Genomic DNA, 22,566 nt, shown 5'->3' with positions numbered 1-22,566 from the left:
GCCACCCAGGTGCCCCTAAATCCTTGTTTTAAATAATAAGACAAATATCTATGCACTTATTACTCAACTTAAGAACTAGAACATTACCAAAATCTACAACCCTCCGTCCCCCTCCCCAGTAGCATCTCCTTTTCTTCCCCGACAAGTAGTAGCCACTGTCCTGAATATTGTGCTTATCATTTCTTTGCTTTTAAAAAAAACTTGTTTATCATGTATATATGTATCCCTGAGTATAGTTTCCTTTTGCATATTTTTGAATTTATTAAAATATCATCACTGAATACATTCCTCTGTGACATGTTAACATGTGCCATTTAGGGTATCAACTGGGATTAGAAATACAGCTTTTCTCAAGAAGCAAGAAGTAATTAGAACAGGGTAGTGTGTGTCATTCTAATCCTCTGATTTGTTGTTAGTCCTAGCAGGTAACTGAAGTGTACATATCACCTGAGATGTTATAGAAACTCTAGCCATTGGTAGAGTAACAGGCTTGACTATATAGCAGTAAATGTCCTGTGCCACTGTAAATGTTATTTATGCTTATTCCCCTATAGCATTCACAACTAAATTAAGAACATATCCTTTTCCTAGCAAATTCTCTTTGGAAATGTATGGCGAAGGGCACAGATAAAATTTTAAGCAGAAACGATTTCTAGTCCTCTGGAAGATATTTGCAATATAAGTGTTACTTGTTTTGAAAAAAGAGAGGGTTATATCCCTCTTGTTTTAAGACCTAAGGGTTGTAAACCAGCAGTTTGATGATGGTGATCGTGGTGGTGATGACAGTAATGGGAAGGTGAGAGAATCATAAGCACTTCCCAGCTGAAGCCCTCCTTGAAAATTTTTAATCATCACTCCTTCTTGTCCAGCTGCAGTGCTCTTTTTTTAATTTAAAATATGATTATTCTTTTTTAATTTTTTATTAAAATATAATGAATTATTTGTTTCAGGGACACAGGTCTGTGATTCATCAGTCTTACACAATTCACAGTGCTCACCATAGCACATACCCTCCCCAGTGTCCATCACTCAGCCACCCCATCCCTCCCACCCCCCACCACTCCAGCAACCCTCAGTTTGTTTCCTGAGATTAAGAGTCTCTTACGGTTTTTCTCCCTCTCTGGTTTCATCTTTTTTCATTTTTCCCTCCCTTCTCTTATCATCCTCTGTCTTGTTTCTCAAATTCCTCATATCAGTGAGATCATATGATACCTGTCTTTCTCTGATTGACTTATTTCACTTATCATAATACCCTCTAGTTCCATCCATGTCATTGCAAATGACAAGATTTCATTTTTTTGATGGCTGCCTAATATTCCATTGTATGTATATACCATATCTTCTTTATCCATTCATCTGTTGATGGACATCTAGGCTCTTTCCATAGTTTAGCTATTGTGGACATTGCTGCTATAAACATTGGGGTGCATGTGCCCCTTCAGATCACTACATTTGTATCTTTGGGGTAAATACTCAGGACTGCAATTGCTGGGTCGTAAGGTGCTTTTTGATATTTCTTCAGAAGTAATAGCTGGATCAAATCCTGAAAGAAAGCATTAGGCAGTCAGAATAAGTGTGGTGACCATCTACCCATTTAGCCTCCTCTCTGGTGTTACTTCGTGCTTACTTTGTGCCCAGCATGAGCCCAGGAAGATCACAAAAGTGTAGTTATGGTCCTGGCATTCTGGAAGCTTGAAATCTAGTTTGGACACATGAGACTGATGTTTCTAGTGAAACTTACCAAAGTGAAAACATTTATCTAGCCAAATATCTGAGGCTCATTATTTTATATCAACAACCAGAGTTTTGCCTGTTAACTAGAAGTTTTAGGCCACAGGCATGAGCAGTTAGTCTCATTAGTTAGCCTCTTAGAAGTGTTCCATTCTTTGAGTTATGAGACCCCTAACTTAATTCAGGAAGAAAAGCTGAAGTCATTTGAAGGTAAAGTGAAAAGATTGGGACTCTTTCTTCTATAAAGAGAGAGGATTACAAGGGAATATTTACTGAAGTCTGTAAAATCATAAAGGAGGTAGGTTATATAAAACCAAAATAACATAATAATTTTATTGCTAAATTTATAATTGTACACATTCTAAAGCATAGTACTATATCTTCCTAGTCCGAAATGTAATTTCATAAATTCCATATTTCTATTTCATCATCTCCTAATTGATTAAAAATACTGTTTAGAACATTATGATTGAGAACAGATCTGTCTTAAGGCGTTTTCTTTTTTAAACAAAGTACAAGTATATGTTTTACATATTTACTTTTACTTAGAAAAAAAAATCTTACTTAGGAAAATACAACTTGGGTGTAGTACCATGTGGTGTAAACAACTGAACTATTTTACTTTTTACTTTCCTATGAATGAGCCAGTATATATTTATTACTGGAGTTCCAGCTATAAAATTCAGGTAAGGGGTTTAAATATACCCTAGAGTATTATTTAAAAATAAATCTGTTTCTTTCAAATAGAATACCAACCTTGGTCTGTGACATTTAGGGGAGAAATTAAAATATTAAACTTTTATTACCTAGTAAACTGAAAATAAAGTAAAGGTTAAATAAATACAAAGCAGAAAAAAATATACATACAAAATCACAACCTCTAGGAGGACAAACGGTCTACTGTTCTCTACTGTGGGAGCTTTATCAGCAGTAGTAAGTAATTCCACCTCTAGGGCAAGGCTAGTACTCAAAAATGTAAACAAGTATGTACTTTGTTTATACAAAGAAATATGCAGCATGGTTTATATTTCTTTATAGATAGCAAACAGCTAAATGGATTGTTTCAACACACCAGTAGGGGCCAGCAAAGAGCTCTTAGAGTTTTCAGAACAGACTTGGCATTGAGATATGTTTATTTGATGTGTTAAATCCTTTTTAGACTTCTTTACTTACCACAACACTCTCTTAAATGAATGAATTGCAGAGACAATGGAATAAAATATCTGGTGTGCTCAAACTATATTGGGGTATAGTTTTTCTATCTAATCTGCATATATTTTTAATGGAATGTTTGCTTAGGCTATTTCTTGGCAGAGTTTTAATAGTCAAAATATAAATGGCATCAGTTAAAGACTGTACTACTTGGCTGAGAAAGGCCTTAAAATTACAGGAGAAAATGCTTGGTGACAGCTTCTCTTAAACTTTTCTTTCTCAGACTTGTGCTCAATTTTTCAATAGTATTACTAGGCTAATTTTGTATTTCTCTCCTTAAGCTTTCACTTTTCGTAAGTAGTGTTTTGGAAGCTAGAATATTTATCTATTTGATTTAATGCTTGAGTTTTAACTCACCCCAAAGTTTTGGTACTTCCAGATTTATACGACTGTTTGAATTTACTCATCCAAAAAAAATTAACAGAATATATGCCTTTTTACATTAACTGACTTGACGAGATTCCTAGTTTGGCTACTATTTGGAAATTCAATCCTTGATTTGATACTCAATTACATGGGGTTTCATTCCTACCAACTTCCTGTAATTCTATCCCTATGGGTAAAAATATTAGTGGTCGAACTGCTGGAGAAAGTATAGGCTCCGTGATTCACATGGTTAAATGTTCATTTAGTAGAGCAGGAGTGAAAAAATACTGTTTCAACTTGAAATGCTAGAAGATTGTTGTTCTTGTGTTACTCATTCATGCAAATTGGAGAAGGTATAATTGAAACAAGGTTGGCAGTGTTTGAGGCAGAGTGCTGCAGCCGAGCTCAGCTTCAAGGTCGCTGGAAATCAAGTGCTTTGTAAGCGAAGGCACTTTGACTACAAGCGATTCAAAATATTTGGAAACGTCAGTCTCTGGAATGTCGTCTTTTTCTTTCTATGATAGCTGGTATCTAAGGTTTTACTTAGGATAAAGACTGCTACTTAAGAGCTCTTTTAGGCACCACAAATGATTTTTTCCTTCGATGCTGGGCAGCTGCTGCTAGCCTGTCTACCGACAGAGATCTTTGTCATGACTTTCAACCCTTAACATGTTTGGAAATGAGAACAAATGGCACAAAGCTTACGATTGCACTTTGCAGCCCGAAGAAGCAATACTTATCCTTTGTCAGAAAGCTCCGGAGATGATTTGGATAGCAATGTTCACATGTGCTTCAAAAGACCAACCCGGATTTCAGCGTCTAATGTTGTTCAAATGAAGCTGACTCCTAGACAGACTGCACTAGCTCCGTTAATACAGGAAAACCTGAAGTCTCAGGAAAGATCATCTGTTCCTTCACCTGAAAATGTTAATAAAAAGAGCAGCTGTCTGCAGATTTCGCTACAGCCGACAAGGTACGGTGGATATCTTCAGCCTAACAATGTCTTAGCTGACGGGGATGATGCTTCGTTGACATGTGTCTTCAAGGACGGCATTTACAACAATGCTGTGGCTGATAATGAACTGAATGCTGTGAGTGATGGTAACCTTGTAAGCGGTTCTGCCCTTCGCAGCGGTAGCCTTAGTAACTTTTCCACCAGTGAGCATGGGTCTTACAGCAGCAACGGTAGTGATTATGGATCATGTGCAAGTATCACAAGTGGTGGTTCCTACACAAACAGTATCATCAGTGACAGCAGTGGTTATACTCTTCCACCAACTGACGATACTTTTTTGGGTGGAAATCTACCTTCTGACGGCACCTCCAATAGAAGTGTGCCAAACAGGAATACTATTCCATGTGAAATTTTTTCAAGAAGTCCAAGTACTGTTCCTTTTGTCCAGGAGGACTTGGAGCGTGGACTAGAAATTATGAAATTGCCAGTGAGCAGGAACTCAAAAATTCCACTGAAACGTTGTTCATCTTTAGTCATTTTTCCTAGGAGTCCTTCAAATACCCCACCAACTTCTCCAACAAGTACGGATATTCTTCCAAGCAAAGGATCCTATCAAACCTCACACCAGTTTATTATTTCTCCTAGTGAAATTGCCCACAGTGAAGATGGGACGAGTGCTAAGGCATTTCTTTCCACAGCTGTCAATGGACTTCGGTTATCTAAAACAACGTGTACTCCCGGAGAAGTAAGAGACATAAGGCCACTTCACAGGAAGGGCTCATTACAAAAGAAAATTGCTATTGCAAATAATAGTCCGAATCAGACTGTCTGTGAAAAGTCATCCGAAGGATATTCTTGTGTCTCAGTGCATTTCAGCCAACAAATAGCAACTACATTAGATTGTGAAACAGCAAATGGTGATTGTAAACCAGAGATATCAGAAATGAAGCTTGATTCTGATTCAGAGTGCATTAAGCTTAGGCAGAGGACATCTGCACGTTTACCATCCTCTCAGAACATAGATTACCAAATAAATATCAATGGACAGTTGGAAAGACCAAATTTACAGATAAACAAAAACTATGCTATTTTACAAAGAAGTATTTCATTGGGAGGAACTTATCCAAATGTTTCCTGTTTATCCAGCCTTAAGCACAATTGTTCTAAGGGGGGACCATCACAATTACTCATAAAGTTTGCATCTGGAAATGAAGATAAAGTTGATAACTTATCAAGAGACAGTAACAGAGATTTTACAAATGAACTATCTAATTCTTTAAAGCATTCTTGTAAGGTAAGTTTCCTTTGGTCTTAGTAAATGTTAATTTATACTAGAAAAGCTTTATGAAATATTTGGTTAAAATTTATTATAACTTAGCTAGCAAGTGTTTTATAGTCATAATCTTTGTATTTGCAAATCTGAAGAACCCCCCAATAGTTTTTCACTCTATTTGTTATTTTACCAGTGTTGGAAATATGCATTAAAAGGAAAAAAAAACTTTCCAAAGTGATTTAAGGCATGAGACATTTCTGTAGCATAAAAACAAGTTTTAAATAATAATTTATTTCATAACATTTTTACTTTGGTATTTTTTTCTTCAGGTAACATAGCATTTTAATGTCTAACTCCATATTTTATTCCTCTTTCAAAAATGTTGATTTAGTATTCTCCCCTCCTTAATCATTGTGAAATAAGGTAAAATATAGAATACTTATTTAAAATATTAAACAATAAAAAAACCTACATAAAAATGTGAAAATCTTGTCACAAATGAATGCAGAGAAAATGTTCCTCTAAAAGATGTGTATTTAGTGGAACATTGATAAAAAACGATTATGCTGCATGTTTAAAGCAGAGGAAAAATAAATGGCATTTGCATTTGTATATACCCTTAACCACAGGAATTTTGTTTCCACCCGATTTTCCTCTAGCTTTAGCTACCAGTTAAGACTGCCTTCTAAAATGTAACTTGGTCTTTCAACAATATTGAGTTCCAAATTTTATGTTTTTTGAATTTGGCTTCAGTTGCTAGGCATTTCCCATACTCTTCTATTTACCTTATTAATTTGTTATTTTGATAATTTTGTTTATTAGTCATTTAACTCTAATGAATCTTAACCAAAACAGTTTTTTATGTAATTGAGCCTTTCCAAAGTATTTGAACTTACATAGATTTTCCAAAGTATTTGAACTTAAGTAGGTTTTTAATATTTCTGTATTTGGAAGGTCTTGCCAGATTCCAGGAAATTAAAAAATTTTTTCTGGCTAAATCAATTCTAGATGACAGTACATGATAGTTTAGGGGAGAAAAACTCTTATCTGTTTATCTGTGTTTATTTAACCCTCAATATCTATATTAAAAAAATTTTTTAAATGGACAAGTAGCTTTAGGTAAATAAAATATTAAGTAATTGATAGTTTTATCTCTTTTCAAATCTCATAAATATAATTATTGTTACCCAATGCCCATATGTTAATATAAGCAACTACTTTACTAAAGATGAATAAAGATCAGATTTCAAATTTTGATCTATGTTTTAGGATTATTTCATTTATAAAACTTTAAAAAAAACAGCTTTTAGGAGATTATAATCCATGAAACTGTTTTGCCCCCTGAAAGAAAGCAATGCAGTGACTCTATAAAGAAACATATTAATAATTTGCTAATTGAATTACATGTACCTTGTAAACTTATCTTACATTTAGTGAAATAAATCTGAAGAGAATAATTAACCTAGAAATATTTATAGATAAATATATCTGTAGACCTGGCCTTAAAATAGTTGATTTTGTGGTAATATTATAGTTTGTTGTTAATGATACTTTTGAAAAAGGTATTTTTAATGTTTTTTAATAAAATGTGACTAAATGCCTTCTGCATAGCTAAAAATATACACTTTTATTGGTTTTATTTAACTTAGGTAAGCTAACTTAACTATTTTTTTGTGACAGCCAAATGTTTAGCTTTGTGTAGATTCTAATTTTTGGTAGATTATTGGATTATAAATAGTTCAGTGTAGTTTGCTGGAGAGCTTTAATTTGTGCCTCCATTTAATGTTTATTAAACAACTCTATATAAAAGTATTGGTAAGCAATACAGTGACCATTAAATTCAACATATACTAGATCTAAATTGATCTAATTGATTGGTAAGGGCTTATTTTAAAAAGAAAATGCTAATGTTTTTTCTAAACTTAGCAGTGGCAACAATACTGGGGTTTTAGAAATAATCCTGTGTTTATCAATAATTATATATTAATCTAATTATAGTGGTATATTGTAACTCATTTATAAATAAACAGCTCCCAAAATATTTCCCATGACTCCAGTTAGTCTGGGTTAGTATTCTGATATGCTGAGTCTGGATTCACATTTAACAAGTTGATATTAGAGTAGCATTTAGTAATGTCAGCTATCTGTACTGAGCAGCCGTGAAATTAAATCACTGCTTTGGTCAGGGACCCTGGTTTCTAAAGCACTGAGAGTCTACGAATTCTTTTCTTATGTGTTTAGCTACCAGTATCTAGCAGCATAGTATCCAGTTTCTAGCTCTCTATAATAACAGCTCATAAATGGCTGATATTTTAAAATCTGGTGAGAACTTTTACCTATCTGCAACAGGGCTCTGTTCTGTGTTTACAACTTAGAATGAAAGTGGGACTTTGTAGTCTGTGTGATAATGTTTGTTTTATTTATTTGCTATCAAAGAACGTAACAATAACTGGCATATGTTTCTTATATATACTTGTTGAAATACCATATTACTTTTGTAAAGGCTGTGTAATGACTTTTGATCTGAAAGTAGATATTTGATGTTTTAACATTGTAATATTTTGTCAGTTCAGTCAAGAAGTAGTTTTTATCTAGTTATAAAAATGACTCCAGTTTTCTAAACTCTATGGAACAGTTTACTCAGTTGTTATTTTATTTTTTCCTGTCTATTCTCTAAATCTCCTATGTTATACTGTTAGGATGCTCCGAGATTTTGTTACCCTATTATTTAAAATACCTCAGCATTGTGCCCAAGTTTGTACAGGTCCTCCATTCTTCACATAGATGCACATTTTTATCCAAAAGTTTGGCTTTACATTTTGTCTTTATGTTATAAATTTTTTCTTCATTTCCTGTTGCTTAATCCTGGGTAGGTAAATTGTTTAAGACTAGTGTAGTAGAACTTTAAAAAACACTGTCTCAATTATTTCAAAGCCTTTAACACTAATCTCAAGATGATACATTTCAATAATTTACTTAGTTATTCTTCCTAAAATAAATGTTTTAAATATGTATTTGTTTTAGTGTTGCATTATTTTCTCAGCTCCTCTTCACCAGAATATTTAGAGACATTTGGTTAAATTTATTTTGAACACTTAACCTTTCCTATAAAAACCAATATAGTTTATAAATATTGACTCTAAAACTGTGATGTAACAATGTGAATGACCCATTTTAGAAATTTGTTAAGAGATGTACTCTTGTGAATGCATATCTCTTAGAACTTAGAACTGAGGAACTAGAATATTAACTTCCGAGTGGTTCAGGGACATGAGTTGTTTGCTTCAGAAACACTTCGGATTTCTCTGTAGATATTATTTCTTTAATTCATTCATATGGCACATATTTGAGTGCCTATTATTTGCCAGGCACTGACCCAAGCCCTGGGAATAAAAGATAATCAGATATGGTCCCCTTGGGGGAACTCCCATGCTAGTAATAGAGATACGCTGGTAAACAAACAGAAATTCAGCCTAATGTCTAATGTGCTAAAATAGAGGTGTGTATGAGAAGGTGAGAAAGATACAAGAATACTCATCTGGTTGATAGAGGAAGACTTCACAGAGGTGGTGACATTTGAGCTGAGTCTTGGTAGGTGAGTTGGAGTTCACCAGGCAGAGAAAGCAAAGAAGATATTCTAGAGCAAGGATTTTCAATCTCAGCCCTATTGATTGACATTTGGGCTGGATACTTTTTCTTGTGGGGTTGCTGTCCTGTGCCTTAGGATGTTCAGCAGCATCTTTGGCCACCACCCACTAGATGCCTGTAGTACCCCTCTCTTCTAGTTGTAACAATCAAAAAATGTTTCCAGATATTGCCAAAGGTCCCCTATAGGCAAAATTGACTCCTGTTGAGAATCATTGCCCTAGGTAGACACAGCAGCACGTGCAAGGCTAGACGTGTGAAAGGTGATGTCATGAACTAAGCTAGAGAGATAGGATATAGGAGAAGGGCAAATTGGGAGGGTGACAAAGAAATCATGCATTATTACGTTCATGTATTGAGAGGGTGCCCCTGTATTGCTGGTTTCAAGTGGGGCTGGTGGAGATACAGGATCAGGGCTCAGGAGAGAAGTGAGGGCTCAAATGTAGCTTGGGAGTTACAAGTATAGTCAAGGCCTTAGCTAAGGATGAACCAAAAAAGCATAAAAGTGAGATGGGAAGGGGTAGTAAATCAGAATTCTGGGGACCACCAACTTTGGGGAGACAACGGAAGAAGAGATAATCAGGAGACTAAGAGCCACTGGAGGGGCAGAGTGGCCAGGAGAGCAGGGAAGCCCAGAAGTCAAGGGAAGGGAAAATTCAAGGAGGGCAGCATGCAGCACCACAGAACCTACGCGTCTGTGGCGGTTAGGAGGTCCGTGGTGACTTTAGCAAGAGTGGGGTCAGGGGGATAGCACAAAAGCCAGGCTGAAGAAAGAATGAAACAGGTAAGGAAGAGAAATATCAGTATCACAGAACAGGCATGAGTTAGTGTGGGCACAATATATACTTAATGGCTGGTATATAGAAGGCATGGTGTTGGGTGGGTATAAATGCACTAATTCTCTGTCCATGAAGATATTGCAGCCTAGTCTCGGGGGAAGAAGAGGCTTCTAGCTCTCTGTTCTTTTACATTTGAACTAAAGAATAAGTGAGTATGAGCAGTGAAACCAAAAATGGAGATTCAGTAAGCTGAAATGAAAGAAACAACACACAGGAGTGCAAACTTGATGCTGTCTATGAATAGTCACAGCTCATTTTGAACGGTATTATTCTTAACTTTTTCATCCCCCTCTCTACCACCAAAAAGGAGATGAAACAAAAACAGAGCTTCCCCGTAGGAAGCAAGTCAGGGTTTAAGGGCTGTTGCTACAAACTACTTGGAGAGTAGGAATCTCTGTCTTTCTGTCATGGGCTTTTTCCAGGATATGGAGCCCACCGGGTACTAGCCGTTGTGAGGACTCCCCCTTCTAGACCCACTGTCCCTTTGCCTTTGGGTGACAGTGAACAAGATAGAGCAGGAGAAGTCAGGACCGGGAGGCTGTTTGGGCAGAAGGGGCTGGGCAGGGTCCCTGTGTGTGGCTAGCCTGTGTGTTGAGGTCAGCAGGGTGTTTAGCAGGCGTGAATGAGTGCCAAGAAAGGGAACCAATGATCTTGTCAGCATGTCCAGGAAATACCTGAAGTATTGCTCAAGTGTGTGGTTCTGTATTCTTTGTTTGCTATGTGTGAGACTGGAAGACTATAGTCAGATGAAGACAGACACTTAGCAATGCAAGAAACAATTTCAAAACAAGAGGTGAGCGAGTCTGTCCCGACATGGGAGCAGTTGTTGAAAAGCAATTTTACCTACCCTGAGATTTAACAAAACTTCTTAGATAGAACTAGAGCAGATCTGAGAACTTGAAAGGGCAAGCAGGTAGCTTGTTTTATGGACCTTGTAGTTCAGTTCATGGGCTAGTAACACAAAGAACATCTTGACCAAGTGAATCCACAATGTTTCTAGTTAGGCTCTAGGAAGTGGGGGGAACATCAGGCTTTCTCTTAATTCAGATGTATTACAAAACCATCAAACTGTGAAACATTGTGTGATTTGCCTAAATAGACAAAAATATTACCAAGAAAAAGAAATTTCCATCAAGGATAATGGAGGTACAACAGACAATGTCTTTAAATTCAGTTGTTTGTTAAATACAGAAACATTCTTAACAGATTTTTTTTATCTTTTGTCCCCCTTACAAAAGTTGAGTGTATAACATTTTATGATATAGCTAAAATAGTATTATCCAGGACTACTTCCTTTTTTTCCCTTTTTCTCTCGAATTTTTGTTGGCAAGCTGCCCTCTAATGCTTTGAAGATTACAATTGGAAAATGCCTTAAGTTGTCATTTGGACCAGTAATTCTCCAATTTTCATGTCCGTGCATATCTCCTGGAGATTTTATTAAAATGCAGTTTCTAGTTCTGTAGGTCTGGGATGCCTGAGAGTTCCATATTTTTAACAAGCTCCTAGGTCGTGTCAATGCTGCTAATTTCTCAAACACATTTTGAGAAGACCATTCTTGTATGAGAACAGTAATACAGTTTATGGTTGAAGTATCTGATGAGTCCTTCTCCCACTTTTACATACAGCAGAGCTATATAGGTATACTGTGGCCAGAGTCAAAATAATTTGCAAAGAATTTTAAATCTACTTAGGCATTAGACTCATTACCGATTGAGACCATGATTAGACTCATTATTGATTGAGACCATGTAATATAGAAGAGGTTGTTTGGACCAAGAAACATTCAAGAGCAAAGTTGCCTGCCTGCGTCATAAAAGAACTTTAATATGACTCTTGTAGAATTCTGACTATTAAATTTTCCAGGATTACATTTTAGTTTCATTTAAGAATTTAATAAATATCAATCTGTAACATTTGTGGTTCTACCTAAGGGAATCTCTTAAATTTATAATGGCTGTAATTCTGGTCTATGTTGTTTTTAAAATTGTTGCCTACATTAGTTTTTTCCCCTCTCAGCATGAGATTTGAAAAATACACAATTGAAATGTTATATGTTTCTTAAGTATTTGGGCTTTTTCAAGCAGTATCTTCTATCTTCCCCTTTGTGAACATTTTGAATCTTTTCAATATGCTTTCCTGTAGCAGCATCAATTAGGGTACTACGAAGAACTTTTAAATCTTACACTGGCTTATGTAATGAATTGAAAAACCATATATAATCAGTGCCTACTATCCTTTTGATAGTTCTATAAGGAGAAAATTTAGAGATCCGTTACATACAACTTTGTAATGCTTCAAGTATATATTACTTCTCAAATATAAATCAGGACGTGAAAATCTTAGGACCTGTCCTTCCGTTGGAGCACTTTAAGCAATCTTATTGGTAGCTGGGTTTTTGTAGACTTTGTAGCTGCTTGTGGCTTAGCCTAATTTCAGGGAGCCTAACAAGGTATTAAATATTTCAGGCAAGAAATGGGGAAAAGGAAGCATAGCAAGAAAAAGATAGGGAGATAGAAATAGATAGGCAAGCAAGCAGACAAGCAAATGTAAATTTTCTAGAATTGATCAGAGAATTTTAGAGAAAAGAGTAAGCAAATAGGTAAACTTTTCTGGGTTCTACTTTACTAGAATATAACTCCCTAAATCAGGGACTTTTTGTCTTACTGCTACATTTCCAGTACCTAGAACAGTGCCTTGTTCAAAACAGACACTCAATAAATATTTATTAAATTAATGACCAAAACCAAGGAGCCCTTTGGAATGGTAGAGATGACTGGAGAATCCTGATAGATGAGGGCAACCAGCCAGCCTTGCTCAAACAGATAACCAAACTAGGAAATCCCTAAATCCCTTAAATATAAGGGATGACTGTAATGATGAGTGGGAGCTACTTGATGCTTCATCCTTTGCATGAAAGAGTGGCACTCTTAAATGAATACCTTGTCCCTGGGGTGGATGCCAATGGAATATTATGATCGTGACTCAAGGATTAGTTTCCACAGTGGAGTCTGATTCATAGCCTACATATTCCACTAACTGGTACCATAGAACTATGTGTCTAGATGGAGACTCAGATCAAGTTTTCTGAAAAGAAGATTGAACGAGCCAAAACTTTTAAGGGTATTTAAACAAAGACCATTTGACCAGTTTTAAATTTATCATTGTTTAAAAGAGTGACTTCATTCCAAACAATGTTAAGAATTGGATTCTCAGAGTTGTTCCTGGAGTTTCAAGTAACTGTTTTAGCGAAGAATGACCTTTACCTTTTGTACCAAGGCTGAAAGACTGAACCCTCTTAAATAGTCACAGAGCTTAATGGAAACTAAAGTCATCTTCAAAGCAAATGAGTTTAACAAGTATTTATCAGAAATAGAATATGTGCCTGCCGTGAGTGGCAAATATTATTCCTGGCTCTGAAGAGTTTACAATTTAGATGAGAAGACAGCAGAATCTATTAAAAAAAAAAACAAAAACAAAAACAACCAACTAGAGTATGATACAGTATAACATACAATAATGTCCATATACCTACATAGGCAGGTGAGCACCTAAACTCTGAGATATGTGATTGCCTATATAATTCTTTTTAAAATTTTATTTATTTATTTGACAGAGAGAGAGAGAGAGAAAGAGTGCACAAGCAGGGGGAGTGGGAGAGGGAGAAGCAGGCCTCCCGCCAAGCAGGGAGCCTGATGTGGGGCTTGATCCCAGGACCCCGGGACCATTACCTGAGCCAAAGGCAGACGCCCAACCGACTGAGCCACCCAGGCACCCCTTGCCTATATAATTTTTAACTAATTTAAATTTCTATCAGGATAACATGTGCCTGTTTTAAAAATCAGGTGTTATTTCTTTGAAAATTCCCTTTCTGCCTTTTTCGCTTGTTCTCTCTTCCTAGAATTCCGATGAGCCAAAGTTTGCATTTCTTGGATTGCTCCTATAATATACTTTTCTCTCCTGTTTTCTGTTTCTTTGCCTCCTTATTCTTCCAAATCTTTCTGGAAGATTTTCCCCAAGTTTCCCCTTCTTTTTAATTTTAAAATTTTTGGTTATTTAAATTTCTGAAGTTCTATCTTGTTTTCTGATGATTCCCCATTCTTATTCTTGTTTTATAAATACAATCTCTTATTTCTTTGAAAACGTTTTACTTCAGGTTTTGTTTTGTTTTGTTTTTTTAAGTTTTGTTATGAGTCCTGCATTGTCTTTGGTTCTTATGGGTCCTTTTGCTCTTACTGTTTTTTGTTTCTCTTTGTTATTGGGCATTTTCCTTCACATGTCTGGTGAACCTTGGCTGTCTCTTCATATTTGAGAGTGAGTCACTACTAAGTGATCTGGAGGCTCTGTAACTCTGTGGGACTTTTAAACTCGTAGACTTCATTGTTGGGAGACTTCTGACTGTTAGTATCTAGAGTTTTTTCCTCAGACGTCAGTTTGTTTCCCCCACAGAAGAAACTTACAATGACTGCCCAGTTATGTCCCCCCCACCTTTTTTTTTTTTTTGAGTAGGCTCCAACACAGGGCTTGAACTCAGGACACTGAGATCAAGACCTGAGCTGAGATTAAGAGTTGGATGCTTAATCAGCTGAGCCACCCAGGTGCCCCACCCAGTTATGTTCTATACCCATGCTTAGTGATAAACTATGGATGAAGGTGATTTCTTTAGGTTCTGAAACCGAATTAGTTCAGTTTGATAAAACCACACCTTAAGAGTGGTATTTACTTACCAAATCCTTAAGGTTCTGTTGGTAGCTTAATCAAGTTACAGTAAGTGAGGTACCCGATTTTCATACCTGTTGTCTGAATATACATTGTGTATATTCTAGAAGTGAAGATACTCCTAGAAAGACTAAATTAAACATTCTTTGTAATAGAATATGTGATTTCCTTAACATATTTCCTAACCTTTTATATTCTTGGCAATCCATTTAAATGTAATACCCATGATTATCACTCTGAAGAAGAGAATAGACCTATTAAAAATGTGTTTGGGTAGAGGACAAGAAGAAAGAGGTAATGGTCATGGCCTCCTAATGGAATGTGATATTGGATGCTTGCTGTCACTTGAACTTGAAACCTTAACTATGATTTTTTTTTAACTTGGAGAAAATCCTGATATATTCTTTTTAAAACTCTTAACCCTATATCTGTGAGTCCAGGTCCTTTCTTATTGCCATTGTTGAGTAAAAGCTAAGTGCGGGGATTATTATTTAAACATATTACTGGAGAACCAGTTTATCATTTAAATATTTCTTTTTCTATTCTTCTAATTTGTGACCCAACATTTTTACTTTGTTCTTTCTGATTAATTTAATTTAATTTATTTATTTTTAAAGATTCTATTTTTAAGTAATCTTTTTAAGTAATCTCTACAACCAACATGAGGCTCAAACTTACAACCCCAAGATCAAGAGTCACATGGTCCACAGACTGAGCCAGCCAGGCACCTCCTGATTAATTTTATTGATCAAATAACACATACTATATGTTTCTATCTCCTTTAACATAGTTTATGAATTTCACTATGTTCTTTTTCTTCAATAGTTGTTATAAGCTACCTAAATGATTACAAACTACATATCTTTTTTTCACTTGCATTTAAACTTTTTTTTAAATATGTATTCTTCTGTGACTTTTATTTTTTAAAGATTTTATTTATTCATTTGAGACACAGAGATACAGAGAGAGAGAGAGAGCATGAGCAGGGAGAGAGGCAGAGGGAGAAGGAGAAGCAGGCTCCCTGCCGAGCCAGGAGCCCGATGTGGGGCTCGATCCCAGGACCCTGGGATCATGACCTGAGCCGAAGGCAGATGCTTAACCATCTGAGCCACCCAGGCGCCCCGCATTTAAACTTTTTATTATGGAAAACTTCAAACACACAAAAGTAGACAGAATAATACAAGGAGCCCCCTTGTGTGCCCCCAGTAAACTCCCAGTTTCAGCTGTTACCATTGTGTTGTCAATCATGTCATCCACCTTTTCCCTTCCTTTTTTCTTTCCTGGGTTTTTTTGTTTTTTGTTTTTTGTTTTTTTAGTAAATCCCATACATCTTACAATTTTACGATAAACACTTCAGAGTACATCTGTAATGGATTAAGGACCTTTTAAATATTTAATCTCTACCTAAGTCATTGAGGTCGTTTTAGTAATGACCTAGCTCAAGATGGATACCTCTCCTTTAACATGTGTCTGTCTAATTCTTCATCTCTTTTATGATGTTTATTTCACTTTGGGACTGAGCATGTCAATTATTTACCATGGGATTTTCCGTTTCTTTAATCTGATAATTTTTGATAATATATTTGTTACCAATAAAATTGAGGCTTTCACTTTGGAACCTAAAACTAAAAGGTTGTTGTTAGGACCTGGAATTTATCACCTAAACTACACCTTACCTCAATTTTAAATCACCACAAGTCTGTATTTAGGGTTTAGACATCTAGGATCCCCACATTCCTCATCCCTAGATAGAATGAAAATGTACACTATGATGAATTAGCTACATTAATTGCTCTTATTCCTCTTATGCTTCTCTGAGTCTTAATTTCATGTTTATGAAGTATGAAATTTATGAAACTTGGCAGAGTTGTCTTGAGGACTGAAAATTTCATGTCTGTTTGGCAGATAGTTGGTGCTCAGTAAAAAGGAGCTATTATCTACCTTATACTTTGTTGTGAGAGTACATGAAGGTGCATTGTAAACTGTAAAGTACCACAGTGTGTAACATAATAATTGTTGTTTTATATGTGTACAAAGTGAATCATATATAAATTTAAGAATCCAGGTTAACAGTTAAGTAATAGGAAATACATGAAAAGAACACATTAAAAAACACTGTTTGGGGCACCTGGGTGGTGCAGTCAGTTAAGCGGCAGACTCTTGGTGTTGGCTCAGGTCATGATCTCAGGGTCTTGGGATCAAGCCCCACGTCGGGCTCCACACTCAGCGCAGAGTCTGCTTAAGACTCTTTCTCCCTCTCACTCTGCCCCTCCCTCCTGCTCTCTCTAAAATAAATAATTAAAATCTTTAAAAAAAATAAAAAAAGTAAAAAACACAGTTGACCCTTGAACAATGTAGAGGCTAGGGGTGCCAATCCCCCTAGTCACCATGCAGTTGAAAATCTGCATATAACTTTCGATTCCCCACAAAACTTAACCACTTATAGTCTACTCTTGACTGGAAGCCTTGCTGATTGACAGCCGATTAACACATATTTTATATGTTTTATGTATTATATACTATATTCTTACAATAAAGTAAGCTAGAGAAAAGAAAATGTTATTGAGAAAATCATAAGAGAAAATACATTTACAGTATTATACTGTATTTATCAAAAAAGAAAATCCACATTTAAGGGGACCTTTGCAGTTCAAATCCATGTTATTCAAGGGTCAACTATGGCACAAAAATACAGACCAGAAATCTGGGGAAGCGCTTCTTCATAAGACTCTATCAAAGATCAAGATATATTTTCAAAGGAATACAGTTTTTTAAAAGCCCTATTACAAATTAAAGCACAGCTCTTTTTTCTTATACTCAATTTTGATTTGCATATTCTTGGGGAAAAAAACTACATCAATACTAGATATACAGAAGAAATACAGAAATAAATAAGAATTATACAGCAAATTAGCAGCTAGAAAGTCCTATATGTGGGCCACAAAGCCACTCTTTTTTCTTTAATATTTTATTTGAGAGAGAGAGAACATGAGCAGGGTGAGGGGCAGAGGGAGAAGCAGACTCCCCGCCAAGCAGGTAGCCTGACTCAGGGCTCAGTTCTGGGACTCCGGGATCATGACCTGAGCTGAAGGCAGACGCTTAACCCACCAAGCCACTCAGGTGCCCCACAAAGCCAATCTTTATGCAACAACTGGTAGTTCTAAAGAAGGTGACCCTATTACTTTTTTTATCCCTCATTGAAAATAGTGATTCAGACACTATTTTATTGGCTTTATGTCATTGATAGAGTCAGCTTCTAGCCATAAGATGGTAGGTTCTTTCTTTTCAGTATGTAAACTAAAGAATTCCAAATCTCTCAATTGGTGTTGTTTTTATTTAATAACTTTATTTTTTAGAGCAGTTATAGGTTCACAGCAATAGTGAGCAGAAGGCCCAGGATTTCCTGTATCCCCCCCTACTCTGAAACATGTAGCCTCCCCCATTACCAATATGCCCCGCCAGAATGGTACATTTGTTACAATTAATGAACCTGCATTGACCTATCGTTATCATCCAGAGTCCGTAGTTGAATTTAGTGTTCACTCTTGATGGTGTACATGCTATGGGTTTGGACAAATTATAATGGCATGTATCTATCCACCATTATAGTATCATACAGAGTAGTTTCACTACCCTAAAAATACTTTATGCTTTGCCTCTTCATCTCTCCATCCTCTAATTCCTGGCAACCAGTGATCTTTCTACTGCCTTTATAGTTTTACAGTATGTAGTCTTTTCAAATTGGTTTCTTCCACTTAGTAATACTCATTTAAGTTCCCTCCATATCTTTTCATGGCTTGATAGTTTTTGTTTTTTCTTTTTCTTTTAGTACCAAATAATATTCCATTGTCTGAATGTACCTTAGTTTATTTATCCACTCACCTACTAAAGGACATCTTGGTTGCTTCCAAGTTTTAGCAATTCTGAACGAAGCTGCTGTAAATGTCTGTGTGCAGGTTTTTATGTAGATTTACGTTCTCAACTCTTTTGGGTAGATACCAAGTAGTGCAATTGCTGAATCATATAGTAAGAGTAAGTTTAGTTTTTAAAGAAATTGCTCAACAATGTTCTGAAGTGGCTGTGCTATTTTGCAATTCCATAGTGAGGGAATAAGAGTTCTTGTTGTTCCACATCTTTACCAGCATTTGGTGTTGTCAGTGTTCTACATTTTGGCCATTCTAACATGTGAATAATGGTATCTCATTATTTAAATTTGCATTTCACAGCATATGCTGAGGTGCATCTTTTCATATACTTATATGCCATCTCTCTGTCTTCTTCGGTGAGGTGTCTGTTGAGGTTTTTGGCCCATATTTTAGTTGGGTTATTTGTTTTCTTATTGTCAATTTATAAGCCTTCTTTATATATTTTGGATAATAGTCCTTCACCAGATATGTCTTTTACAGATATTTTCCCCCAGTCTGTGACTTGTGTTTTCATTCTCTTGATGGTGTCTTTGGCAAAGTAGAAGTTTTTAATTTTAATGAAATCCAGCTTATCAGTAATTTCTTTCATGGAACATCTCTTTGGTTTTGTAAAATACAATAAAAGTCATTGCCAAACCCAAGATCATTTAGATTTTCTCCAGTATTATTGGAGTTTTATAGTTTTACATTTTACATTTAGGTCTATGACCCATTTTGAGTTAATTTTAACGAAGGATATAAGGTCTGTGTCTAGATTCTCTCTCTCTCTCTCTCTCTCTCTTTTTTTTTATCTGACTACCCAGTCATCCCAGCATCATTTGTTGAAGAGACTGTATTTTCTCCATTGTATTATCTTTGTTCCTTTGTTTAAGATCAGTTGACTGTTGGGGGATGGGGTATCTGGGTGATGGGCATTAAGGAGGGCACTTGATGTAATGAGCACAGGGTGTTATATGTACCCGATGAATCACGAAATTCTACCTCTGAAACTAATAATACACTATATGATAATTAAATTGAATTTAAATAAATGAACAACAAAAAAGATCAGTTGACTATTTATGTGGGTCTATTGCTGGGCTCTCTATCCTGTTGCATTGAACTCTTTGCCTATTATTTCACCATTACCACACTGTCTGGATTATCATAGTTTAATAGTGAGGTGGTGTCATTCCTTCAATTTTGTTCTTGTTCTTCACTATTTTGTTGACTGTTCTTTTGCCTCTCCATATAAATTTTAGAATCAATTTTTGAAATTCACAAAATAACTTGCTAGGATTTTGATTGGGATTGCGTTAAATCCATAAATCAAGTTGGAAAGAACCAATGTCTTGACAATATTGAGTCTTCCTATCTGTGAACATGGAATATCTCTTCATCTATTTAGTTTTTCTTCAAATTCATGCATCAATTTTGTAGTTTTTCTTATAGATCTTGTATTTTGTTAGGTTTATATTTAACTATTTCTGTTTGGGGGATGCTAGTGTAAATGATACTGTGGTTTTAATTTCAAGTTCTTGTTAATTGCTACTATATGGGAAAGGAATCAACTTTTCTATATTAATATTGTATCTTGTGACCTTATGAAAATTGCTCATTAGCTGCAGTTTTTTTGTCAAATCTTTTGGATTTTCTACAAAGACAATAATATCATTTGCAAAGACAGTTTTATTTCTTCTTTCTTAATCTGTATATTTTTTATTTCCTTTTCTTATTATATCAACTAGGACCTTCACTACAATGCTGAAAGGAGTGGTGAGAGGGGGCATCTTTGCCTGTTGCTGATCGTGGTGGGAAAGCTTCTAGTTTTTCACCACTTAGCATAATGTCAGATGGAGGTTTTTTATAGACATTCCTTATCAAATTGGAGAAGTTCACCTCTATTCCTAGTTTACTGAACACTTTTGTCGTGGATTGCTATTGGGTTTTGTAAAGTGTTTTTTTTTTTTTTAAGATTTATTTATTTGAGAGAACGAGAAAGAGAGAGAGTACATGAGAGGGGGGAGGGTTAGAGGGAGAAGCAGGCTCCTCGCTGAGCAGGGAGCCTGATGTGGGACTCGATCCCGGGACTCCAGAATCATGACCTGAGCCGAAGGCAGTTCCTTAACCAACTGAGCCACCCAGGCGCCCCTGTAAAATTTTTTTTCTGCACCTATTGATATAATCTTGTGATTTTTTTCTTCTTTGGCCTGTTGATGTGATATATCATGATAATTGATTTTCAGATGTTGAAATAATTTTCCACCTGGTCTAAATCCCACTTGGTTATGGTGTATAATTCTTTTTATACATTGTTGGATTCAAGTTGCTAATATTTTGTTGAAGATTTTTGTATCAGTGTTCATGAGAGATAATGGTCTGTTGTTTTCCTTTCTTGTAGTGTCTTTGTCTAGTTTTGATTTTAGGGTAATTCTAGCTCCATAGAATGAATTAGGAAGTATCCCCTCTGCTTTTGTCTTCTGAAAGTGTTTATAGAGAATTGGTGTAATTTCTTCCCTAAATGTTTGGTAGAATTCACCAGTGAGCCCATCTGGGCCTGGGGCTTTCTGTTTTGGAGAATTATTAATTATTAATTAATTTCTTTTATAGATATAGGCCTATTCAGAGTCTCTTAATAGTTGTTTTAAGATATCACAGTTTTCATTAAGCACTATTTTCATTTAAGTTCATTTTCATTGTTTATAATATTTGAAAACATTAAATATCTTACTTTGTAAAAATCACATTATAACTTGGTTTTTATTTTATTTTGATCTTTAGGAATCAAATGATCTTCTATTATCTCTATTTTTTTTAATGTTTTTAACAAAAGATTACATTTACAAAAGGAAACATATCCCAGTGTGCATATTAATTTATCCTAATAAATTTATCTTAATATTAAAATGGCTGGTTGGGCACCTGGGTGGCTCAGATGGTTAAGCGTCTGCCTTCGGCTCAGGTCATGATCCCGGGGTCCTGGGATCGAGTCCTGCATCGGGCTCCCTGCTCTGTGGTGAGCCTGCTTCTCCCTCTGCTTCTCTCTCTCTCTCTGACTCTCATGAATAAATAAAAATAAAACATTTAAAATGGCTGGTTGGCAGTTATCAATAGGGTAAAAGCAAAGTAACTCAGCTATTATAATTTCATATTTATATAGTTACTGTCTTTGGGGTATTCATAAAAAACTCAATTTTATATAATTCATGTAAGTAATTTTGTGTATCTGGTGGGGTTTTAAAAATAGCCTTCTTATAGTTATCATTCCCTTTACTGAAAGAAAGTATGTATTTGGCTCTTGGGATTTTTTTTTAACCTCCTAAAATTATTTTGGATATTATCCTGAATTATCATGTAAAAATTTTATCAGAGAGGTGGTAAAAATGCCAAAATATATTATACTGATAAAAGCCCATCAAATCTGCGTACTGAATACAAGTAACCTAAGTTTTCCCAAGATTCACCAGAGTACAGGTGCTAGTGGAGATGAAATGACAGTTATAACCCAAGTTTCACTGATTTAGCCCTTCTCTTCTGTCCACAAAAGATCCCAGGCAGTTGTAAAGTAGTCTTCACTATTTCTGGGGTTCCCAAGAGAAGGATACCATGCACTCTTGAACAAATCCAGTCCAGTTGAGCACTGTTATTGCTAGCTTTGTATTTATAGGCATTGTCACTTTGGGGTACTGCTATGTCCCACTGGGCTCCTTCTTTTCTTAGGGTGACTTATTTCCCAAAGGCATACTTTAAGTTTAACTCAACCTTTCCTTAGGTATGATAAACCAAACTGATTTTTTAAAAAATGGAGTCATGATTCCAAATACAGTATGGTGAGGAGTAGTTAGACAGCTTTGGGGACATGTCTGAATGGCTGGGCAAAAACTAAAAGTAAAAGCTTAAAACCAGAGGGTATTGTTTTACTAA

General features: G+C 35.7%; 1 protein-coding gene across 6 annotated transcripts in view; it reads left to right on the top strand.

Moving 5' to 3' along the window:
• The window catches only part of NEDD4 (NEDD4 E3 ubiquitin protein ligase), a 141,334-nt gene that overhangs the window by 67,649 nt on the left and 51,119 nt on the right, over positions 1–22,566 (top strand). For 4 of the 6 annotated variants that reach the window (XM_028100473.2, XM_028100471.2, XM_028100472.2 and 1 more), the window contains exon 1: positions 3,999–5,558. The exons of the other annotated variants lie outside the window; for them this stretch is intronic. In XM_028100473.2, the coding sequence (XP_027956274.2) occupies positions 3,999–5,558 (1,560 nt within the window). Of the gene's footprint in view, positions 1–3,998; positions 5,559–22,566 lie in introns of those variants that run through there. 6 annotated transcript variants of the gene reach the window in all.

This window comes from Eumetopias jubatus, unplaced genomic scaffold (genome assembly GCF_037043125.1).
Source record: "Eumetopias jubatus isolate StellerSeaLion01/CBP00866 unplaced genomic scaffold, mEumJub1_p1.0 scaffold_7, whole genome shotgun sequence".
In the NCBI taxonomy this organism is placed as follows: domain Eukaryota; kingdom Metazoa; phylum Chordata; class Mammalia; order Carnivora; family Otariidae; genus Eumetopias; species Eumetopias jubatus.
This window is presented reverse-complemented; position numbering and strand designations above follow the sequence as displayed.